This window comes from Neopelma chrysocephalum, unplaced genomic scaffold (assembly GCF_003984885.1).
Source record: "Neopelma chrysocephalum unplaced genomic scaffold, ASM398488v2 Primary Assembly neopelma1_23b, whole genome shotgun sequence".
NCBI lineage: Eukaryota > Metazoa > Chordata > Aves > Passeriformes > Pipridae > Neopelma > Neopelma chrysocephalum.
Window position 1 is genome coordinate 13,784,614 of NW_020897692.1, and position 23,287 is coordinate 13,807,900.

Consider the following 23,287-nt stretch of genomic DNA (forward strand, 5'->3'; position numbering starts at 1 on the left):
CTTGGCTAATATGAGAATTTATGAAGTAGGGAACTTGTTCCTCTTCTTACAATGCCATACTAACTCAGCACTCTAAACAGTAGGTACCTTTAACACTTTGAAATATTTTTTGAAGTAATGGATTTTAGAAAGAAAATCCTGATTCATATCTAGGTTCTAGGTGGCAATACTTGATTTGCCTCCTACACCACCTTAAGTAAAAATGCTGAGGTAGATTTCTTTGAAGCACATGAGTATGATAAGGAGTGCACTAGCCAAGATAAGAGGTCACAAACTTAGGTTAGGGATGAATATATTAGTTAGTGGTGGAAAGGTGCCAATTAGTTGTGCAAAATAAGGCAAAGATGAAAAATAGCCAAAGATCGCAGGTCTTGGGTATTTTTACTTAGCCCTTCAATGGTGTGATTTTTGTGCTTGCACAAGCAACCTTTGTTGTGTGATACTTATAACATTTTGAGGGCTTGGTAAACTATTCCAGAATACCTTTCTTGTGGGGTGCAAAGACTGTAACATACTGCTTGATGGTTTTTAGTTTCTTAATGGACTTTTGTAGTGTTTATAATGTAAGATACTTAAAAGTACTGAAAGGTTTTGCTAAATAATGATGTGCTAAAACATATGTAATGTATAATACAGAAAGCTGCAGATTTAAACTTGAAATTCTGTGTCTCAAATTGGTCTTTCCTTTTCATATCACTCTCTAATCAGCCATTTGATTTTGACCAGCTGTACTAATGTCTTCAAAATTTGCCAGTTAGTATTTGTGAAGACATATATGGGAAACTCTTCACATCTGTTAAATTAGCTGGTTTAAACTTTCTTTTAAGATCATCTGTGCATCAAAGTAATATGACAGTAGGACTGTGTTGGTTTAGTGGCTACTCAGATAAATGTCTGTTGCAACTTCCAATTAGTCTTTCCTCTAAAAAGTCACTCCTAAAAAAGGAATGTGAAGTGATGATACTATATTGCTACAGCTTGTTTTGTTTTGGGAATTGAGGTCATCAGTGACAGAACCACACCTTCCATCTATAATGTACTTACATTAATAGTAGAACATCACCTGAAATTGAACCCAGTGACCAAAATAGCTTTAAATGTGTTTTTTTTAATCTATCTTTTCTGTGTACAACTTGTTATTAGCTGGCATAGCTGGCTTTTATTCACTATCCTCTACACTAGCTCTTCCTCAGTGTGCTAGTACTGCATATCGCCTCCGTATGTGGTGTGATTCTTGGGGTGTCCTGCAGAGGGCCAGGAGTTGGACTCAATGATCCTGATGGGTCCCTTGGAACTCAGCATGTTCTGTGATTCTAGGAGTTTATTACTTTTAGTCTGTTTATTACTGTTGAAGATGGATCTGAAATCCTTAGTCTGAAAGGGTTAACTCTATCAAGTCCTTAGGAATTCACAAAACAGTAATAGTTGATATGCTGGCTAGTGAATTTTATTAACTTCTCAATGCTTGAAATTAATAACAGAACAAGAGGAAACTAATGTTTTATTCTTTCTTTGAATTACTATGCAGTAAATGAAGTGCCAATGTAACTGTCTCTTCACTTAATTAAATTTTTTTTCTAGCTTTGTACTCGATCATACTGTTCTGCGTCTTTCTGTGGATTCCCTTTGTCTATTTCTATTATGAGGAGAAGGAAGATGATGATGGCAACACATGCTTGGTAAGTTTACTCTAGCAAATGCACCGAGCAGTGGAAAGACAAGTGAATACAGTCAAAAAAATGAAAGCAAGAATGATTGTCTAACTTAGGTACTACAGTGTTAATACCATTTCTAAGTCTATTGTAACAGTTTCTTAAAAATACTGGAGCAGCTCTTAGTAAGACTTGGTCTGGCATTGTCTACTCTAAGCACTGTAGTCTTGCGTGAAATTAAACTTTAATGAGATAAGTAATTAACATCTGTATTTCCATGAATTCTTTAAACTTTCTAGAAAGTCTTTTGAGCCAAATTTCATATACAGGAAGTTAAAGCTTCTTATGTGAGCCTTTCTTTAGAATAGGAAACATATGGACAGGTTTTAAAGAAGAGGACAGGAAAATTATACTGATTGCGAGATAAGTACTCAAATTTAGTGTCTTTCTACTGAAGTGTTTGCATTTTTTCTTGAAGTAGGCAGTAGTAATTTACCTGAAGCTATGACCACTTGGTTATATTTGTAATGCACTGAAGGTTTTTGAAATGCTTGACCTTCCAGGGAATACAATAGATGCATGCCAGTAAAGTGCCAACTTCTCAAATGAAAATACTTTTCTGAAGAACCTTTTAGTCGTTGATTGTGATTGTTTTCCCTTCCACTCAGTTGTAACCTTAACATGAGAAGACTTCTAATCATAGCCATAATATAAAGTATCAAGTATTTTCTTTTAGACTGTTCGTACTGAACAAATGTACTCTGGCTTCTGGCCACAGTTGCTTAAGTGCATAGGTTATGATGGAAACATAATTCCATGTTCATAGTTCTCAAGTTATGAGACTCTTCAAGAATGTGTACTTCTCGCTTATATCTAAAATTACTCATACTTTTTATGGAGATTTTTTTCCTTGAATACCTGTTATTCTAAGTGTACTTTTTTTCACAGTTTGGACAAATCCCTTTGGATTTATTTTATGTCAGTATATTAACTTTCTCTTTAATACACAGCAGGTTAAAACTGCACTCAAATACACTCTGGGATTCATCACAGTTTGTGCAGTTCTTCTCTTAATTGGGTAAGTATTTGTATTGAACACTGTTCTATTTAATAAATCTTGATTTATTTAGCAAAATTCTGTTGTGTGCTTCTAAAGAGTAAGATTGTGATGCACTCAGTCTGTATAATGAACCATGTAGCTTAATCGCTAGTAGGGTTTAAATATCCTGAGAACTGGGACCTGAAAAGAAAGAGTTTATGTGGAAGCTAAAATGATTTCTTAATTGTGGAGATACTTGTGTTTCCAAGTTGACTGTATGTGCACTGTTAATGTATATCAAGGACGTGATGGGTATGGCACTACATTGTTACCTCAGTGTACAACAGGGAGTGAAAAATCTGTACTTGTTCTGTTTTCTGCCTCTATCAAATGCTTCATGGCAAAACAGTTTTTTAGGAATATGATTAGGAGTTTATGTGCTTATACTTTCCTAAATGGAAGTGTTCTCTGAAGGAATGTAAGTATAGTGTGGAGTTATGCTTGATGTAATTTTGCCTTGTATGATAAAGATTTTGCTGGCATTTATTTGAAAGGCAAATGTTACTGAAGTGAATAACTTACTTGCAGCAAGTGCCATTATTCTGAAACTCCAAGCAGTATTACAAATTCAGTTTCAGATCACCACTAAGTATGACGTGGACACCAATATGGAATGTTTCTAATCTCTGCTGTGTCATAAGCTTTTTAGCATTTTGACTGCAGCAATAAAGTTGGTAAAGATTACAAAATATATGCTAAAATGATCCATGTCAAAGTACCGGAGCGTGAAGTGGAAATTAGAGTGAAATTAATGCTTCTATTTGTATACCATCTTATTGGCATAATGTTTGAGTTTTGATAAACGTTAAAGGTATGTTTCTAACAAGTCTATTGTCCTTATTGTCTTATAACAGCATTGTAGCGTGCACGTAGCATGCTGCCTTTATATAATAAAGAAATCGTGTCACGCTCTCTGTGAGATGGTAAACAAAGAGGTTTATTCAAACAACGCGCACCCTTTTATACCTTGATCCCACGTGACTCTTAACCAACAGGAGTGTTTGTTTCTGCGCATGTCTCCTAGCTTCGGTGCCTCCCTGTTGCACCTCGGGACATGTTCCCTACACAGCATATTTGCTGTTATAAGAGACTGAAGGAGTTGTCAGCTTAATCATGGTCTAGAAATATTACTAAAACTTCTGAAAAAAGCTTTTTCTGACTGTTGGCTCACATCATGGACATACATATATGTACTGTATAACATATCCAGTTTAGAAAATTTAGTATTATCTCTAGTAGGTGTCAGCTGAATCCTCAGTAGCTGTAAGCATGTTTGCTCTTCTCTCCCAGTAAGATAGAACTTGGTTCTTGACTTCCTAATTGTCCTTTGTGCGGTTAGGCTTATTCTTTAAGGTCTACAAAACTTGTAAATTACAACAGCTTAAACCATCCCCTCCGATACTGTGCCATATGACAGTGAGATTGATTTGCAAACCACAGAGCTATAGTACTTAGTCTTGGTCTAAGTTACTGAACATTGCTTCTCCAGAGGTGCATAAACAGCAGGATAAACACTGATAAACAGCAGGAGTATCTGCTGCAGAGAGGGAGGACTCCTTTAGGTACCAATAGGGATTTTGGTATTTCTCATTCTAACTGGAACAGTTTTACTGCTATTATACATAGTGGGTTACCTGCACACTCTTAAGGTGGTAATGGTAAAATAGTAGCATCATCCTAATGCCCTCAGAATAAAGCACCCTTGCTACCTAAGATGCTGCTACAGAACAATGTAATTCTTGTATTTTGCCTTTAAGGGAGCCTGTAAGGCTCCTTTGAAGGGAAAAAGGCTCAGTTTTGGAAGCAACTGAGGTGACTGTGCTATGGAAAAATGTGAACTCTCTAGTTCTAGTATAGTTATATATATGTGTGTATATTTAAATAGCACGTGTCTTGGTGTTTATTTACCTGCTTTTTCTGGAGAAGTTTTCTAGCTTAGAGTTAGTTAGCTGTTTTCATAGCAAGGGCAAAGAGTGCCCTCAGAAGTCCCAGTGTGATAAGAAAGAGATAAGTTCCACGTGAAGCTTCTACGTGAATGTGGTAGTGAAGACCAGTCTTGCAGTACTGCCTACTGGTAGTAGTAGGGGATTTTCTCTTTGGCAGTCATGATCAAAGCCACATTAAAACAGACTTTATGTACTGGATTTAATTCTAGGTGGCTAGGCTTAATGGACTAGAATACTCATGCATACAGTTTACAAGAGCAAGAGGGGTTGGAATATTTCCAGTTAAGTACCTAGCAAGTAGTCTGTCTTCCTGTGCTTACATGACTAGCATCTGATAGCTAGACAGCCTCTGTTCTGATTGATTTAGCTAGTCATCTGGATAATTAAACCAGGTCAATAAATAGCTTTAAAGGTCTGCATAAGAAGTTCCTGCCTCTTCCCTGGTCAGCATTCCTGAAAGAAATCGTGAAAGTTATATTAAGTTCAAACTTTAAGAATCTCACATTCTTACTGTGATGTTGACCTTGCTCTACTGGAGATATTTTGGACTGTTGTGGGAAACGTGGTACAAAACAGCTATGACCTTGGAGGTTTTTTCTAAATTGATAACACAGCTCAATTATCAGGATGTTACTGTCTGAATTCTTATCAGGAGTAGTGTTTATACCTCTTACTCCAGTTGTCTGTTAGTCTATTGCTGTGGCAAAGATGTGCATGTCTGTAACGCTTAAATCCTCTGCACACAAATAACTTGATGTGGAGTACCATTAAGAGCAAAGTATAGGACAAATTTATATTGGCATACTCAGAAGTAGTTTTTACTTGTAATGCCTTTCCCTTCTCGTAATACAAGGAAAGTAGATAACTTTTCTCTAACTGTCATGTGCTTGTCAAGGGGCTTGAGATACTACAATCTACGTTAAGGCACACTTACACAGCAGTCTGGTGTGAAATAAAATGCTTTCTTTTAAGGTTAATCAGTGTTTGGTTCTAAAAGGAATGCTTCCATGACTGTCAGTATTTGGAATCAAACTGGTTACCTTAAATTTTCTAGAACTATTAGTTCTTAAAAAGCTTGAATATATGTATAATTAACCTATAAATAGTTATGCAAATTATATCACAGAACTCACTTTAAGAAAATGAGTTTAAATCTAGTGTGTTGGAAAATAATTTCCTCAGGATGACAATTCGTGACACTCTTTGATTTAAGGATCAAACTTTACCATCTACACCTGTGTGTTATTAGCCCTGCCAAAAGTTAATAGTTTTAAACTGCTCATCTTGCATTTACTTTCCTTGTTGTGTAGCCTAGATATTGATCTAGATCATAATCATAATATACCCAGGATGTGTTTTGAACAGCGTAGCACTTTTCTTCTACTCTTAAAATTACTGCAGTTAATACTTTCATTTATGCCCAGAACTCCAAGCGTCAGACATCACAGCTGAGCTGCTTTGTTTGCTTGCATTACCTAAATTCTCAGCTACAGCTGTAAAACACTGCTCTGGTGCTTGTACTCTATTCAGACACTGTATTGCATCACAGTGATGACAGGTAGATGGAGTTATTTGGCATGGGAGCTTCTCATTCTGTTGATGACTACTATGGCCCTCAGGCTGCATTGACCATATAGTCAACCCAGCAAAATAGCCAAGGCTTTTGTCAAATTTCTTGCTTAGTGTGCATGAAGAATAGGCCTAAACTGCTGTGTGATGTGCTGATGCAACAGATAGGCTGTACTTTGGAGATCCTTTGGGAATGTGGACTGGATGCAGGTCTGTAGATGGCTAGGTGTCCTAACTCTGTCTTGTGCATGGAACTTGAGCAGGAGCAGAATCAGATGTCCATCTCCTTCAGTTGAGATTTATCTGAGTAATAATTGAAGAGTGTGTATAACATATACAGTGGCTCCTGTTCTGATTAGTGTCCTTTGACATGCTGGTTGTAGGTAGTCTCAGAAAAAAAAAAAAGAATCCTATTGCTCTTGGGGGGAAAAAAGGCAAGCAAGTTAAAAGTATCGTAAGATGTTCTTCCATCTCATTTGTTCCCTGCATGTGGTCTACAGATACCAGATCCATACTGATGCTAAAATAAAAAGGACTTGAGCTCACTTATGTTCTGTCTCCTATTTTAACCCTTTTTAGCAAATAAACCTGCAGTTATTTGTGTTTCTATCTCTTGTAAGTAGAAATATTGCCTAACTTGGTTTTAATACCCCTGTCTTCATGTTGCTTGGATGCTGTTTTACAGAAAGAATTACTACTAGAGGCAGATACAAGACAAAAATCTAAAGTCAACAAGCGTGCATCAAATTAAGTAAATGCTGGGCCATTATCTGCCTCTAGTGCAGTCAAGAAGCTGCAAATCAAGAATTTTTTAGAAATTAAGATTTTAATTTTTAAAATGTCAGCTTTTTTGCAGACTACCGGTTTAGGTTTAGTGTGATAATAAGAGCACGCTGTTGGTTTAGCCTTAACTTTTGATACGTAAGCATATTTTTGTACTTGGAAGTTTGAGACATATTCCTGGATATGCGTATTTGTTTGGGACTTGAAGTGGGGGTCTAATTAATGTACTCTTTCTTATACAAGTGTGAAAGATACTTGTGAGCATTCTTGTTGGACTTGGGGTTGGATTCTCCCGTTCTTTGTCTAATATGTTTCCTTTCAAATCTGACTTCCTTGTGACTTGTAGGCATCCTGTTTCATGTCTCGAAGTGATGGTTTCAGTGGTTTTTTTTGTATGGAGATACTGATTTTCCAGCTGTTACAAAACCAGCTGTTTTGTCTATAGAGGTGCTGAAGAGTTACTCTTATAATTTGACTTCAGATGGTGAGACTGACAAGACGAAGCTTTCAGTTAGGGGACTGTTCTACCTGACATCGTTCTCTGAGTGTTCTTTGCTAATCTCTGCTTATTGGAAAATCAAAAACCTTGAATGAACTTCTCTGGGCCAACTACAGAACAAAGAATGGAATGCAGCAGAGATGTTAGTTTAGTTGTAATAATGGAAGATAAACATGTCCCTTTAAATTTTAATGCTTGTTTTGGAAATCATTAATTGTTTTATTTTGGCTTTCAGAAGTGTGTATTTATAGGAGAATTTGTCTCAATTGATGGTTAAAGTTTATTTGCTCCTCTGCATATGAATCAAATCAGGATAGTAAATGAGATTAATACATCTTAATGATACTTGAGTGTAGGGTCCTTACCTCCTTTAGGACTGGTAAATAGAAAATCACTTGTTCATTGACCTCAGACCTGACTCTGCACACTCGTACTCTGTTGGTCTAAATAAAGCATTTTAGGGGAATGTGAATAAAATGAAAGACTACCTTCAGAATTTTTGAAGCCTAATGTCACAAAACTTTGATTCTTCAGGAATGAATGGATTTCCATTTTCTTAATTGGGAAGTAGAATTCTTTTTATATTTGAGTAATTAGGGTAAGAAAGATTAATTTTTTTTTTTTTTTTTTTGTATTACAGTGCTTTTGTTCCTTTGGATATTCCTAACAAGAAGAATTCCACGGAGTGGGAGAAAGTGAAGCTCCTGTTTGAAGAATTTGGAAGTAGTCGTAAGTTTGAGATGTGTTGTGAGCTTTGCATAAATTGCTACTAACTTGTTTTGGCACACTTGTCATTGACTGAACAAGATGATTAACTTGCTTTGTGACAGTTTTCTAACTTGACTTTAGCTGCTCACCTACACTAAGTATTTCCGATAAGATTGTTCTTCCTGTTCGGAGAAAATTTAGAAATGTCTTTAAAGTACAGAGAGGAGACACTGGCAGTGTCTGCTTTCAGTACAGTCCCCATTTGACAGCATGGATTCCAATGTTGTGTCCTCTGATATTAGTGGTAGGGAGGGGAAGGTACTTTCTTATATAGTTTTCACTTAACGCAGCCCTTAAATGCTATTTGCATGCTGAAGTTTGACTTTTAGGGTATGGTGAGTGTGTATCTTGTTGTGTGACAGTCTTTAATTGTGCCTAATGAAATGCAATAGTGCTGTTCACTGGAAGAATGAGACTAGTAAGTGGCTTTGTCTGTTGAGATGGGAAAATCCTATGGGTGTTATGACTTTTTCCCTTTTTTCTCCTAGTACTGACCTTTTCTAAAATTGTTGTGTTTGCATTTGTTATACTAGGGCTGTAAAGAACTGATGTGAAGGCCAAACTCCATGAAATAGTATTTAACCTTTAGCTTGTGCAGTTCGTGTTTTTAGCCAGTGCAATTCATGTGTTCCATTTTCAGGGAAAAAGTGTGAAGGAAGTGTTTTATAGGTGAGATAAGACAGATTTCATGTTGCTTTCCAAAGGACGATAACTAAAAGTTGTCTAGCAAACATTAATCCCAATGCATAAGTACTCCAATATTTTGAGCCTCGTTCTCTATGTATCAGAGTATTGGCTTCTGTGTGAATGTTTTAGAATATAATGATACAAGCCGTTGTCAAGTCATGTTCTGCATTATTCTAGGAATTTTGTACTGACTATAAGTTCCCTGCAATGACATTAGCCAGCTCTGTCAGTGCTTCAGAGCCCATCAACTTTGTATGTACAGCTGGCTGAAGTATTCTCTAACCTGATCCTCTTTCACCAAGAGTACATATTTCTTACAGCCTTTTTCCCTGAACTCCCAGGTCTGGTTTTCCTGAAGTCTGGTCTTGCTAGTAAAAGACTAAGACAAAGAAGGCATTTAGTAATTTCCTTCCTTTTCATGGAAAAGTCCTGGAAAAGTTCTGTATCACCAGGGCCCCTGCCCCGCTCAATATAGACCCCTATATTGCCTCATCTTCCTCTTGCCACTTAAATACTCAGCCTTTCCTGTTTGCCTTTACATCCTTGCAGACTCTTTAATCATAATATGCTCTGTGCTATAAGCTGTGCTTGTAAGCATAGGAGATGGGGAGGACAAGTCCATAGCTTATTCAACATTTTGACTGTCTGCTTGTTTGTATTAATCTTGCTTCGCAAAGATTATAACAGTGTTGGAATAAATGCTTCTCAGATTGTTTATACAGATACTGACAGTGGTTGAGCTGAGATGTAAGCTGATTTTTTCCAGGCTACCTTGATACGACTGTAATGAAATATTTATCTCTGTATCTGTTTTTGCTATGAAAATATAGTATAGTTAATGTTTATTTTGAGGAAGGTATAATGATTAAGATGCTGGGTTGGGATGTGAAAGTCTGGTTTTGTGTTCTGACTCCATCAGCATTTTCTTATGGCTTGAAATTTTATAGGATAATTCAGGCTGAATAGACCTCAGGTCATCTAGTCAAATCTCCTGCACCAAGAAGGAAGCTGTTAGGTCAGGCTAGATTGCTCAGGGCTTTATCAGCTGGATCTTGAAAACCCCTAAGTTTGGAAACTCATTTATCTCATTGTGAAAGAATCTCTCCTCTTACCCAGTGTGGGTTTAATGCTGTCACCCATTGACTCACACTGGACAACTATGCACCACTGAAGACTGGAGCCCACCTCTTTGATAAGCAGACAGGCTGCATTAAGTGTCTCCAAAGCTGTCTCTGCAGGCTGAACAAACCTGGCTCCTCAGCTTTGCTGCACAGCATGTGCTCCAATTTCTGACCAACTTAGTTCTCCTCTTAACTTGCTCAGATTTGTCAATCTTACCTGTAGCAGGGGCCTCAAAGGTGGCTGCAGCATTCCTTATATGGTCCCATCCTTTAACAGAGGGGCATATTCCAGTTGATACAGCCCAGAATGCCATTACACTTCCATACTGGTAGGGCACACTGCTGGTTTATCTTCAGATTGCTGTCTCCCAAGACCGCCCTGGGCTTTGTAGAGCTACTCCACAGACAGCAAATTGTGGGAGACCAAACAGGTGTTCAGGCTGGAGAGCCAGAGGCAGCTCCCCAGCGAGAAGCCTCAGCAAATGTCTGGAGAAGGTTCTTTTGTATTCCAGTTGCTGGAGAAATAAGGTCAAAATGCTTGCCTGTTGTTTTTACTTGTACCTGTTGTCCTGTTTTTATCTTAATTTACCCTTTTACCCTTTTCCTTTGCCTATCTGCATTGGACCAAAGAAATATAAAGATCTTGAGACAGAGAACAAGTATCCAACATCATCAGTTGGTAGTAGGATAATAAAAGGAATACAAACTCATCCACTGGGGCAGAGCCTGATAATATACTTCTGGTATACAATTATAAATTTTTCAGCCAGTTAGTTTCTTAATGTTCCATTGAGCATAGTTCAGGCTTTTAAAATGGATATTAAATGTTGGTTTCAAATACTTGTACAGAAGGAACATCAAATATGGTAAGTACATTGTGTGATACGTTGCAAGTAGGGGTCACTCCTTTGGTTGTTTTTTTTTTTTTCTTCCCTGAGCTTCAGAAACTAAGTGAAATTTTCACAGATACTGAAGGGAGAATAGCGCTAGGCTTAGGGTTTGGTTTTGTGTTTTCTTTGTTTGGGTTTTTTTTTATAAGTTTTAAACATAGCTTTAGCATTTGAAATCTAGGGACATACTGCTTTTAGCTCTGGGAAAGTTGTTTGCTATTATGTGGCAAAAACAGCAAAAGAGAGATTTGAGCTGTGAAGTTGGATTTGGTTGTGCTCTTCTATTAGTTTAGGAAGGAAGCCTGTAGGGTTGGTCAGAAGAAGGATGCAGCTTCTCATGGAGGATCTCAGTTTATGACTGCTTGGTGCTCTGTTCAGAAAATAAGAATGGAAACTGACTAGTAATTCTATGTGAGTAAGAATAAAAGTTTCCCAAATCTTCGTTCGCGAAGCCTAGCCATGAAAAAAAGAATAAAAGTTACTGTACTATAAATTCTTGAATTAACTAGATGGGAGAACATGGGGAAGAACTCTAAATACTGGCTTGGTTATGACCAGGCAGAAATATGAATTTGATTGCTGAAGGTTAATTTCTGTAATATCTACTATAAGTTTCTGTGTTACTATTTAACCAAAACCACTTGTGATGTGTCCTGCACAGTGAGGTTAGGGACAGGCCTGTTGTGAAGCACCATGCAAGAGGTTTCAGGGTGTTTATTGCCTTTTTGTTTGGTAATTCTTTTATTATCCCTAGAATGATAATAAGGCTACAGTAACTCTTTAGTCCCCTGAACTTCTTCCAGTTTGTAGGTCTGCATGTCCACTGAGTGAAGCTGAGGCCTGCAGCCTGGCTTTTTTTGGTTGGTTGAAGAATCCATACTTGGCTGATTCTGTATAATACTTTAGTAGGAGAAATTAGGTGATAAAGAAAATTAAGATTAACCATCCAGAATGCATGTAAAAATTGTGCAAGTATACCACAGCACCCTAGGGAAGGCAGCAGTAGGTCTTGAAGAATCATTAGACAGCTATGGGAGCAAGTTCATTAGTGGCTCTTCAGCCATTTGACTGAATGCAACTTCTGCGAGTCTGTCCCACTTCCTGCAATGTGCGAGGAAGATCTACTGTGGACAAAAAGCTATGCTAGGTAAATATTTCATCTGAGTTATGGCTGGTAACTGTGTCTCAATTTTTTCTTTATTCTCATGAATTTAAATCTCATCCAGAAACCAATTCAGAAAGAAGGGTTCTTATACATCTACTGTAAGTATTTTCAGAATGCTTTTTTCTTTTTTCTTTTTTTTGCAGATGGCTTGACTGCACTTTCATTTTCCATTAGTTCTTTGACTGTGATTGGAATGTTGGCAGCTATCACTTACACAGTAAGTTGTTATGCAAATTTTTCAGCTCTTTACATTCCTGATATTTAGATGTATCTTCTGTTTTCCTGGTAAGTTTTAATCTTTAAGTTCATGTCCTTGCTAATATAACTCTCTTCCATTGCATCCTGGCTTTAGCATAGAGAAGTTGTTCCCATGTAGCTTTGCATGAACTCTTAAATGCCTCTGTAGCAAGAGGTCATGAAAAAAATTATTTTGAAGCATTGCTACCCAAGGAGGTGTTTTGTTTCAGGCTATAAGTGTGTAAAATTTTCCTAGAACAAGTATATAAGAAAGAGGGTTTGTCTTAACTGGGCAAGGGGATAAGGGATAAGCTAAGTACTACCTTTAAACTCTTAATTGAGGAACAAGCATAGCTAATGATTATCTGTCTCTCCGGCTGGTGTAAGTTGTAGCAGAGTTATGTGAGGCAATTCAGTACAGGTTCTTGAGATGTGTCAACCTTGACAGCTCGGTGGTCATCAGGGTCTGTGCAGCAGGTAGGAGAACAATTGGGTGGATCAACTAGTGGGTGTCTTAGGTGAGCTGAATTGCTCTCAGGCCCATTGACTACGTACTTTTAACTTGACCCAGACCATAAATTTTATTACTTTAAACCTTTTTTTAAAATGACATGGGTCATTAAATTATTCAGTCTGTCTTGCTGACATCTATGTCATGTGATGGTCAAAAAAGACCCAGACCTTCACTTAGCCTGTAATAATGTCAGCTTTTAAATTTGTTTCCCTGAAGTATAGAAGGAAAGATTAATCTCTTGTTCAACAACATTACATTACTGAACAGTACATGTAGTGTTATTTTAATCTCCATGAGACTAACATTAAGGACAAACTCATTAGCTGGAAGAATATCATCAGCGTTTTGTTCAAACAACCAAGTATTGTTTTTATAACGGTTAGCAAACATCTATAAAGATCTAACATGTGAGATTGTTTACATTTCCGTCAGCAGTAAATTTGTTTTATTTTCATGATGTATAAGAAAAACCCTAGATGTGGATGGATGTGGCATTTTGTGCTATGGTTTAGTGGGTATGGTGGTATGCAGCCAAAGGCTGGACTTGATGATATTGGAGGTCTTTTACAACTTTAATGATTCTATGATTCTTGGAGGTTTTTCAATTTATTGCTGATATTTTTTACTTCCAGTGTTATTTTTGAACAGAGATTGGCTGTAGGCACCATTCAGCTGAGTATTACAATATGCTTTTGTCCTCAACACTAGCTGAACTTGGAAATATGTGGCTTCCATCAGCGTTCAGTAACTTCAGTGTTCTGTGTTGTCTGTGTTTTCTCAGATGAAGACAATACCTTGGTCTTCAATGTTGATGACTTAGTCTTAATGTATTTAGGACTTATACAGATACTGAGTGATAAATGAAGTAAACATCAAGCATGAGCGAGTCTTATCTGAATACCTTGTTTACTAAGACTTCAGGCTTATTTGTTCCTTTGAAAACTTCAACTGAGCTGTCCATGCAAATGCTTGGAGCATGAAATTATGACTTCCTTTGTTTTTAACTGCTGCATTTTGTCCTTTTGAAACTATCCCTCCTGTTTTAGAGTAGGTAAGCATTAAGGCAAAGTGGGAGAAATGGGTGAGCCATTTTGTAGAAGTTTTAGAGATGAGCTCACACAGGAGGGGGCTGTTATCAACCTCGGTGAGGTTTTTTTGTCGTTGTTTGCAGGGAATTGTAGAGTCTTATGATTAAACAGTGAACTGGTTTTGATATATGGGTGGACTGTACAAATGTGGCAGACAGTGAAAACCACCTATTACAAGGTCTGTTTTCAAAATTGGATCAGGAGTAGGTTTTTTAATGCTCTAGTGCTTTCATAACACTTTGCCCACTATCAGTGATGATCAGGCTTCCATATGTAAGTGATTTCCAGCTCTTAACAGCATGAGCAATGCTGTTATTATGGTCTGAAGAGTGAATAGACTGTGACCTTGGCAGCATGTGAATGCCATGTACCTGCATTCCAGTTTTTATTGCTGGCATGACTTTTTCCAGTGGTATGACATAATGCAAAAGTTAGTTCAATAGTGAAAAGTTAGTGGGCTGTGGCACTTCCGTAAGCCTACGGGAGAGGTTGGCCCAATATGTAGTCTTTCTTTACCAGTTTGGATTGTTCCACTTCAGAGGAAGAGACACACGATTCTGGAAGGGAGTAACTGTCTTTATCTTGGTAGCTTCGCACTTCTTGGTGTTACAGGGTTTTTTTGCTGTGTTAGCCTGGTATAAAACTCACCTCTAGATGAGACAAAGGCATTAGTGCACAGGCAAGCCTGTGAGGCGTTGTCTGTAATGCTTGTGTCTGGCTCTAGACATCTGACAAATAAGTAGTTAGGCTCCTGTGTTTTTCAGATAGCATTCTGCATGCCTATCAAATTGTTTGTCCCAGTTTCCAAAAGTGGGAGGTCTCTGTGCTTAGTCATCAAACCACTGTTTGATCATCGGTCATAGATTTATTTTTTTTTAAGCATGGAAAGAGAATACTATTATACAGGGATGAACACAAGAACAAAAGCAACTATTTCAAAGTTTTCCACAAATGTTTGGCAGATGATGGAAAAAAAAATAGATGGAGACACAATGTGTATCTGAGTTCCTGCGTCTCTGGATAGAGGTGATCTCAGATCTTTGATTTATATCAGTGAAGAGTTGAGGATTTGTGGTACAGAGGTAAATGAAATTTTTTCTATGTTCCCCTGACTTCTGCATGTCTTCAGCCTTTTTCAATGCCAGTGTTGCAACTGTATGTTAAAGGAAGGTTAAGGCAAGGTGTATCTGGTCCTCTGTATACTCATATTCACAGTGAAGGCAAAAATCTAAATCAGAGTCTAATAAAGGTTGTATTGTAATAAGTGATATGTTAGCAAATCCTTTCATACCTAATTAAAACATGACTTTACATTGAATGCCTGCTATAACACAAAATACTAAAAATAAGTAGGAATACTGTGCCTGCAGTGCCTGCAGTTGACTGATTTAATCGTACCATGAAACAGATGAATCAAGTGCTTCTATTTAAGTCTGTGGCAGTGCCATTTATCCATCGTACAATTAGTTAAATGTATGTTAACGGTACTGCTTTGTATGGCCTTCAGTGTGAGGAATTAGATTATAGCTGCTCTGAAATTGAATTTCTGCATTGTGGTAATATACAATACTGTGAAAAGTTGAGGGGTAAAAAAAGGCTTTGGCACTGTCAGCAGGTAGCCTTGAATTTGAGTAGAAACTGAGAAAAAAGCTCACTTTAGTGTGTGTGCTTTTAGGCTTTCTTTGTGAAAGCATATTCTCCTGCTTCTACAGGAGGAGGGATGCAGTGGGGTGGTGTTCTTTAGATAGTAAATGGCTGCAGTTTAAAGTATGGAACTAGCAAATTTGCCCCAGTGACTAATCCAGTTAAAAATCTGGTTTTTAAGGATCGATTGAGTGTTCTGGGCCTCTCTGAAGGTCCAAGTTGATTTAATGTATTACTCTGAAATACATGGTGAGCTATTAATGTAACAAGGAACAGACTGCTTATCAGACCATGCTGTATTGTAGCATTTGATATGCTGGGATTTTGGGGGGGAAGGTGACAGATGGGGGACAACACATTGAAACTCTGTGGTGGACAAAAGTTGCTGACAATTGAGGACTTGCGTTACTGAATGTGATAGAAAGGTGGATAACATTGCAGTTTGATGTGGTTGTCATTATATTAGCTTTCTGTGTTCCATTTTATTATGGCTTCAAACATCAAAATCACAGTAAATTTGATCTAGTGATACATACAGAGAAGAGCTTTTGTCATAGTTTGAGGGGAAAATGCAGCGTTTGCTTTTTCTGTTTGAGTTTTTCCCCAGCATCTGAATGGGGTAGCATGAAACAGACTGTTAAAATTGAAGTTACTGAAGAAATAAAATTTATTTAGTATGAAAAGTTCCTGAGCTCCTCAGTTTCTGTGAAATGCTAGTTAAGAATTTGGGGAGGATTAGTAATAAATTATGATCCTGACAGCATTTCATCCCTGAAGGTAAATCAGTGGGAGGGTACTAACATGGAAATTACCAGCTTAAGGAGTTAATGTAAAAGCTGCTTCTCCCTGGGGAGGTCAGGGAGAAAACTCAAAACAGCTTTCAGTGATAACTTAATACAGAAGACTGTGTATGTTTTGCAGATGCTCTTAGTTAAAAGCAAGAATTATTGTAATAATTAGATTTTAATTCAAGTTTCATGCTTACTATGAAATATCTTCAGAAGTCAACAGCTAATATTTGAATAAAGGAGCAAATGAAATATTTTATGGTATTTCTTAACACCATGACATTCAAATGAGAATATAAATGTGATGCAAGGAGGATGATTGAAGAGAAAAAGGAGTGTTTAGAGAGTATTTTTAACTCCACACTTTAAATGGAAAATAAATTGGAAAATAAATTGGTTTGTTCTGTTTGGCTTTCTATGTGATGACATTTGGGACAGTCCTGCAGAATGTGGCAACTGTGGCTTCCCTGGCCTATAACAGTGTCCGACTGTGAGCTGTGTAGTTTTTGAGTCGGAACCTTTTTCCGGTAGTGTTGGACTTCCATAGGAAAAACAGAGATTCTCTAACACTTGATGGCAAAGCAAGATGACAGGTGTCTAGCAGGAGGCTAACCACTTTGACAGTAGTGTATAAGGGTAAGCTACAGCAGACATCTTGGCTGTATTTGACAAGTTTCTCACCTTATAAAAAGTCCATAACAGTAGATTCTCAAATTATTTCCTTATATTTGCCTTATCTTTTCTTCTGTTAGCTTTATTTCTGTTTTTCGACTCTAGCCATTGCAATGAGCAGTTTTTCTTCCTAAGGTACTTATTTTACTAAGAGGTGGGCACAGAACTGAGTTGTCTAAATTTTCCAAAAACTTAAAGTGTAGCAAACATACAGGTTAGGACAAAAAAAAAACCCAAAACAAAAACCAAAACAAACAAAAAAACCCCACAGAACTTGTGTGGTCAAGCAGAATACTGGTTTTTTAGCAGCATGACTTTTTTCAAATCATGTGTAACAGTTTGAGTACTGTTTCTAGACCATATTCATATTGCTACAGTACCATTTTTAAAACATAATTCAAAATTTTCTGAAACAAGTTTATGGACAGATATCCATATCTGTTTATGGACAGATATGCAAACTTTACTCTTGCAGTTTCAAAAGGTTTGACTTTTGAGCTAAACTGTTCTTAGAGCAATGCTTCTCATGTCAGCCTTTAGCTCTTCACTGTACTGTTATAACATGCCAACATCTCTTGTTGTGTATTTTCCAAACATTGAGAAGCCACACCTAACCCACACTGAGCATCTGCCATAAGATCCCCATAGAGAAGCTTACAAAATATGGGTTGGATGAGCAGACAGGGAGGTGGATTGAAAACTGGCTGAATGTCTGGGCCTAGTGGATGGTGATCAATGACATGAATTCTAGTTGGAGGCCGGTCATTAGTGGGATATGCCAGGGATCACTGCTGGTTCCAGTCTGTTCAATGTGTTCGTTAATGATCAGGATGATGTAGCAGGGTGTACCCTCAGCAAGCTTGTAGGTGGCACAAAACTGGGATGATGCCCTCTGGAGCTAATACCCCAGAGGGTTGTGCTGCCATCCTGAGAGACCTTGCTAGGTTGGACAGTTGGCTGACAGGAACACTATCAAATTCAGCAGGGAAAGTGCTAAGCTCTGCAGAATGAACTCACACAAATACATGCAGGGAGTCACCCAGCAGGAAAGCAGCTTTGAGGAGAAGGACCTGGGAGTTCGAGTGGGCACCAAGTGAACCACAAGCCAGGAATGTACTCTTGCTCCGAAGGCGGCTGGTAGTATGCTCAGTTGCATTAGGAGGAGTATTGCCAGCAGGTTGTTGGTGATTCTTTGCCTTTACTCAGCCCTGGTAAGGCCATATGTGGAGTTCTGGGCTCTTCTGTTACGAGGAAAGTCTTGGAGCTAGAACTGTTAACCAAGAGAAAAAGAAGACTTAGGGGAAGTCTTGTCAATGTGTACAAATATCTGAAGGGAGAGTGCAGAGTATGGAGCCCAGCTCTTTTCAGAGGTGCCCAGGAATGGGATGAGAGGCAGAAGGCACAAGCTGAAACACTGAAGGTGATTGATCACTGGCACAAGTTGCTTAGAGAGATTGTGAAGTCTCCCTCCTTGGAGATAGTCAGGAGCCATATGTCCATAGTCCTGGGCAAGCAGCTCTGGGTGACCCTGGTGTTGGACCAGGTGGCCTCTGGAGGTCTCTCCCAGCCTCAAGGGTTCTGCAGTCCTTCTATGTGGACCTACAGGTTTTAGCAGTGGTACCAATGGGTGACACTAACGTGGTGTGAGGTGTCCTCTGTTTAAGCATGGCTCTAGCTTATGAAAAGCTTGAGGAGACAGAGATTGACAGTAAGATTGGTTCTTTATTGGATTAATTTATTTCAACAATAGTGGTTTTACTGTTATAATCTCATTTAATTCATGTTGGATCACTTTTTGTTCCATCATAGCTGTTAATTTGTGGAAAAAAAGATTTATTAAAGATTCTTACTATAATTTATTCACCTCAGTACAATATTCAGAAAAATGCAGTGGGCACTTTGAAAAACAGTGTGCAGTGATGTCTGAAGTTAGTTCTATGTTTCAATAACTGGTAACTCTTCCAAGACTGTTGTGTGTCAGAAGATAGTAATAACTTTCAAATACTTCGATAGGTGGCAGTTTTTAGAGGCTCATTGTGCTAGTGGTGGGGAGATTGCCTGTTCAGGGTGGGGGAGCAAACAACCATTGAAAACTTACTCTCAATCTAAGAAATACAAATTATTTTTTCCATGGTTTTGTAACTTTACAACTTAGTTGTACAAGAAGCAAACTTGCTTGCTTCTGTGAATAGATGTAAAAATATAAAAGCTGCAGTTACGTTTCTTTTGGCTAACTTTGAGCTGATCCTTATTAGCATGGTCTTCTAGAATATAATACTAGAACTCACACTTCATGTTGCATTTTCTTGATGGATACGCTGAAGAATGATCTTTTCTTGATGTTAATTGACACTTTGGAAGACCAGGAAGAGACAAGAAAGATGCAGCTGGAGAAGATGTGTATTCTAAATTTTTTTAACTTTCTAAGGGGAAATAATAAGATGAAGTCTAATATATCATGTGAACATTTGTAATGTTACTGACAAGCATAAACAGACTAGACAATTTTTCTCAAGTATATGCGATGTTTAAATGAGTAACATTATTTAGATTGTTTTTTTTTTTGGTATGTCTCAATTCTTGGCATAATACTGAATTGGTACTTGCTTTTCTGTTTTCAAGCTTTAATTACACAAAGTTTGCTGGTTTTTTGGTATTAAGTAATATGTATTACTGAAGTACAGCACTTGATAATTAAAATTGTTTTGTAAGAAATGTGAACAAATGATCTTCGGGGGGGGAGGCTCTGCAAATCTGTGACCTTGATGATTTATATTGACAGCTTTTTTTATGTCTATGAACGTGCAATAGTAACAAGAAAATGATAAATTAGGCCTGCAGTGCTGTACTGGTTTTGGCCAGGGGAGAGTTTGTAACAGTTTTGCAGATGATGTAGTTTGCATCTATTCTTTCATTAATGTGTTTTGCGTTGAAATGGTTCTGTATTGCCTTAGGTGATAATACAATAGTTGTTGTCGGCTCCAAATTGCTATTTGAATTCAAGGCAGAATAACCTATTACTCATACAATGATAGGCAGATTGATTTTTGAATGATCTTGTGCATCTCATTTAGCGTGACCTTGAAGGATGATTATAATTGGCTTTGTAATTTCTCCAAACATTTAGTAAGCATTATTTGTTTTTTGTTTTTTTTTTTTTATGGAATTGTAAAGTGATCCTTATTTTCTTCTGTCTTGAAAGAGGAAATGTTGGAAAGCTTAGTTTGTCTACTCACAAATGTAATGACCTTTTCACGCCTAATTTTTGTCCAGAGCATGATTTACTTTTCTGCAGTTGACTTAACAGCCAAAGAGCTTAAAAGCTTTCATAATCTGTCTCACCTCAGAAGCACTTATTCATTAGTGATGTTCTTTCAAGTAGACATCAAACAGTTATTCAGAAATTCATAAGTTAGTAACATTCATTGTCATTACCATTTAGTCACTACAATGTCAATTCTGAAGTACAAAAGAAATGTAATTGTTTCATTATGTTCACTTTTCCATGAAGTAGTAAATAACTAAGAGCAAACCAATTTGACTGTTGTTTTAATGGCCTTATTCCTACTACTCTCTTGGAGAACTGTAGATATTAAACTGGTGGATAGCTGGTAGTTTTGTACTTTGAGATTTTAGAATTGCAGCTTGAAAGGAGATTAATCTTTGATTGTTAATGCTTTTCCAAGCCTAATGGAGCAATATAGAAGGTGGCAGCTAGGCAAAAGTTGTGGTTACTATTACAACTGAAGCAGAGTTAACTTTTTTACAGAAGTTTTGTCCAGCAAGCATAAGTACACTGTGTGTAGTAGAACAATTGTAGCGTAGAGGCATTGACAAATAAGTGAGACAGTCTTGCAGTGTGCGTGTTAGAGAGAAAAGATTATTATGCAAAATGAAGGTGTGTAGTGAGAGACCATAGGGATGAATAGTAGAGAAATGGATAAACAAGTGCTTAATGCAAGGTTCATGTTGTGTACAACAGAATGTGCAAGAAGTGCCGTACAGAACATACCTATTTTGTTTGCCACTCTGTTCATGATTTGAGATGTTCAAATCGATGATTCAATGGCAATTCAAAAAATTGTCGTCTCATAGCAGCTGAAGATTGGATGCTAAAACTTCGCATGAAATAACTGAGATTTTACTAGATAATATATTGAGTGATTTTTCCAAGCTGTATGGCATGAGCTTTTAAAAATAAACCAATACGCAACTGTCGATGAGATGGTCTGCCATATTCAGATGCATTTAGGAGTCTTTCTCCTTAACCCCTCACAAGTTGAGGATACGTGAATTGCTGTCACTATTTGCTATGCTTAATGATGTTCTGGAAATAAGATTCTAGAATTCCGATTGTTGTCTTTGATTGGCAGTATGAATAGATAGCCAGAGATGGAGACAGATGGCTTTAATGTGAGAAAGCAGATGGCAATTACTTGTGGAGTTAGATTACTTTTCAGGAGAACTGACCAGTCTCGCTGCACAGAGAAGGGAGTCCCAGTTCCTCTTACACAAGCTCAGTGTTGCCTGTATTGGTATGACACCCGACAGTGCACCTCACTTGAGACTACTTAATTGGACTGACTTTCCTGCTCTGTCAGAAGCAATGCTGATAACAGTGCATTGTATCCATATAAAAGCGTTCAGTATAATCAGCTGAACTATGTCAATTGCAGTGAGGGATAAAAGGTATCATGTGACTTCCTTCATGGTTAACATTATGCAAACAAGAAGCTAATTAGGCTACGAATATAGAAAAATCTCTTCTCTACCAAAATATTCTTTAAATAGAGTTTTTTTTCTGGAACACTTGTATTGAAACCAATTAACTCATACTTGACTGTATTTCTTAAATACTGCATACACTAAACTAGTTTAGCTGTTTTTAACTTGAATAGGTGCATTTTTATCACAGTCCAATTGATAGAATTGAACATTTTGTCTTTCATGGTCACACTTTCAGGTGAAGTATTGAAACAAGGTGTTGTAAGAAAATAGGAAATTGAATATTTGCATCTTTAAAATTGTGAACACTTTCGATGCCTTTTATACAGTGATAAAAGAATTCTCTTTTTTATTTGGCTTTTTCATGTGACTTCACTAGAGGGCAGTGCTGTGCAAGAAATGTTTGTCAATATTGATTTCTACACTTCTTGCCCAAGATTAGATATACATCTTTTAAAATGCCTCAGTGATAGCCACTTTAAAGCCACATGCATGATATATAGACCTCTAAAAAGAAATTGAATGGGAAGTCTTTCTGCTATGCTATGCAAGTACTTTTTGATAATTTATTGAAATCACAAGTTTAATTCTTAAATATATTTAACCAGAAAAAGTTGTTAAGCTGTCTTTACAGTTCCAATTGTGTACCAAGCTGATCAGAAACAACTTACCTGTTCTGTTTGATCCCTAACAGGAAGAAATTATCCTGTTTGAACCACAAGTTAATAATTTGAACATATCTTATTAGCTGAACCTAGCAGATCTAGAAAATGAAACATAATCAACTTAAAGTATAATGCCTGATGGTTTCAGGCTTTTTGCAGTAGATGTTCAAAATTTACTTTAATTCATTTAACTCCTTTCTTAAGTAATCTACCATATTAATTTCAATGTGTTGTTGCTGTGCTCCTCATAACTGATTTCTGGGCTTATGGCTGATATGGTTGATGATTAGTTTTTCCCACCTTAATAATATTTTTCTTTTAGGTGAAAGTCTTTCATAGCTCCTGCAATTTAGAAATCTTAATCTAGAGGTTATGGTTTCCAGTGAAAAAGCTTTCTGGATCTTTTAAGTACAACTTGTTGCAACTTCATTTGTGTTCTGCCTTCTGTTTATGAGTGACTATTAACATAGCAGGCAGCTAATAGGAAAGACTATTCCCTTCTCTGGCCATGGGTTATGTGAGTTCGGCAAGCCTAAAATGTTGTAACATGCTGAGTCTGCAAGAGACTGAGGATCAGAACAGCAGCTCTTCCTTCTAAATCTTAACTGTAGAATGACAGAATAGATGAATCTGCTGCAGATGGATGGGAAGGAAAGGTACATGGGAGAAGTGAAGACTTGGCAAATTGGGAGCACTGTTCATATAATTTCTCTTAAGGTATTTTAATGCTCTGTCTGGAGTATATTTGGGTTCAGTGGTGTGTTCAGAGAACTGC

General features: G+C 37.4%; 1 protein-coding gene across 1 annotated transcript in view; it reads left to right on the forward strand.

Annotated features, from left to right (window-relative positions):
• LMBRD1 (LMBR1 domain containing 1) overlaps positions 1-23,287 on the forward strand; it is a 74,556-nt gene that overhangs the window by 13,837 nt on the left and 37,432 nt on the right. The window contains exons 4-7 of the mRNA XM_027698001.1: positions 1,582-1,679; positions 2,663-2,730; positions 8,189-8,277; positions 12,323-12,396. Of these exons, the coding sequence (XP_027553802.1) occupies positions 1,582-1,679; positions 2,663-2,730; positions 8,189-8,277; positions 12,323-12,396 (329 nt within the window). The remainder of the gene's footprint in view (positions 1-1,581; positions 1,680-2,662; positions 2,731-8,188; positions 8,278-12,322; positions 12,397-23,287) is intronic.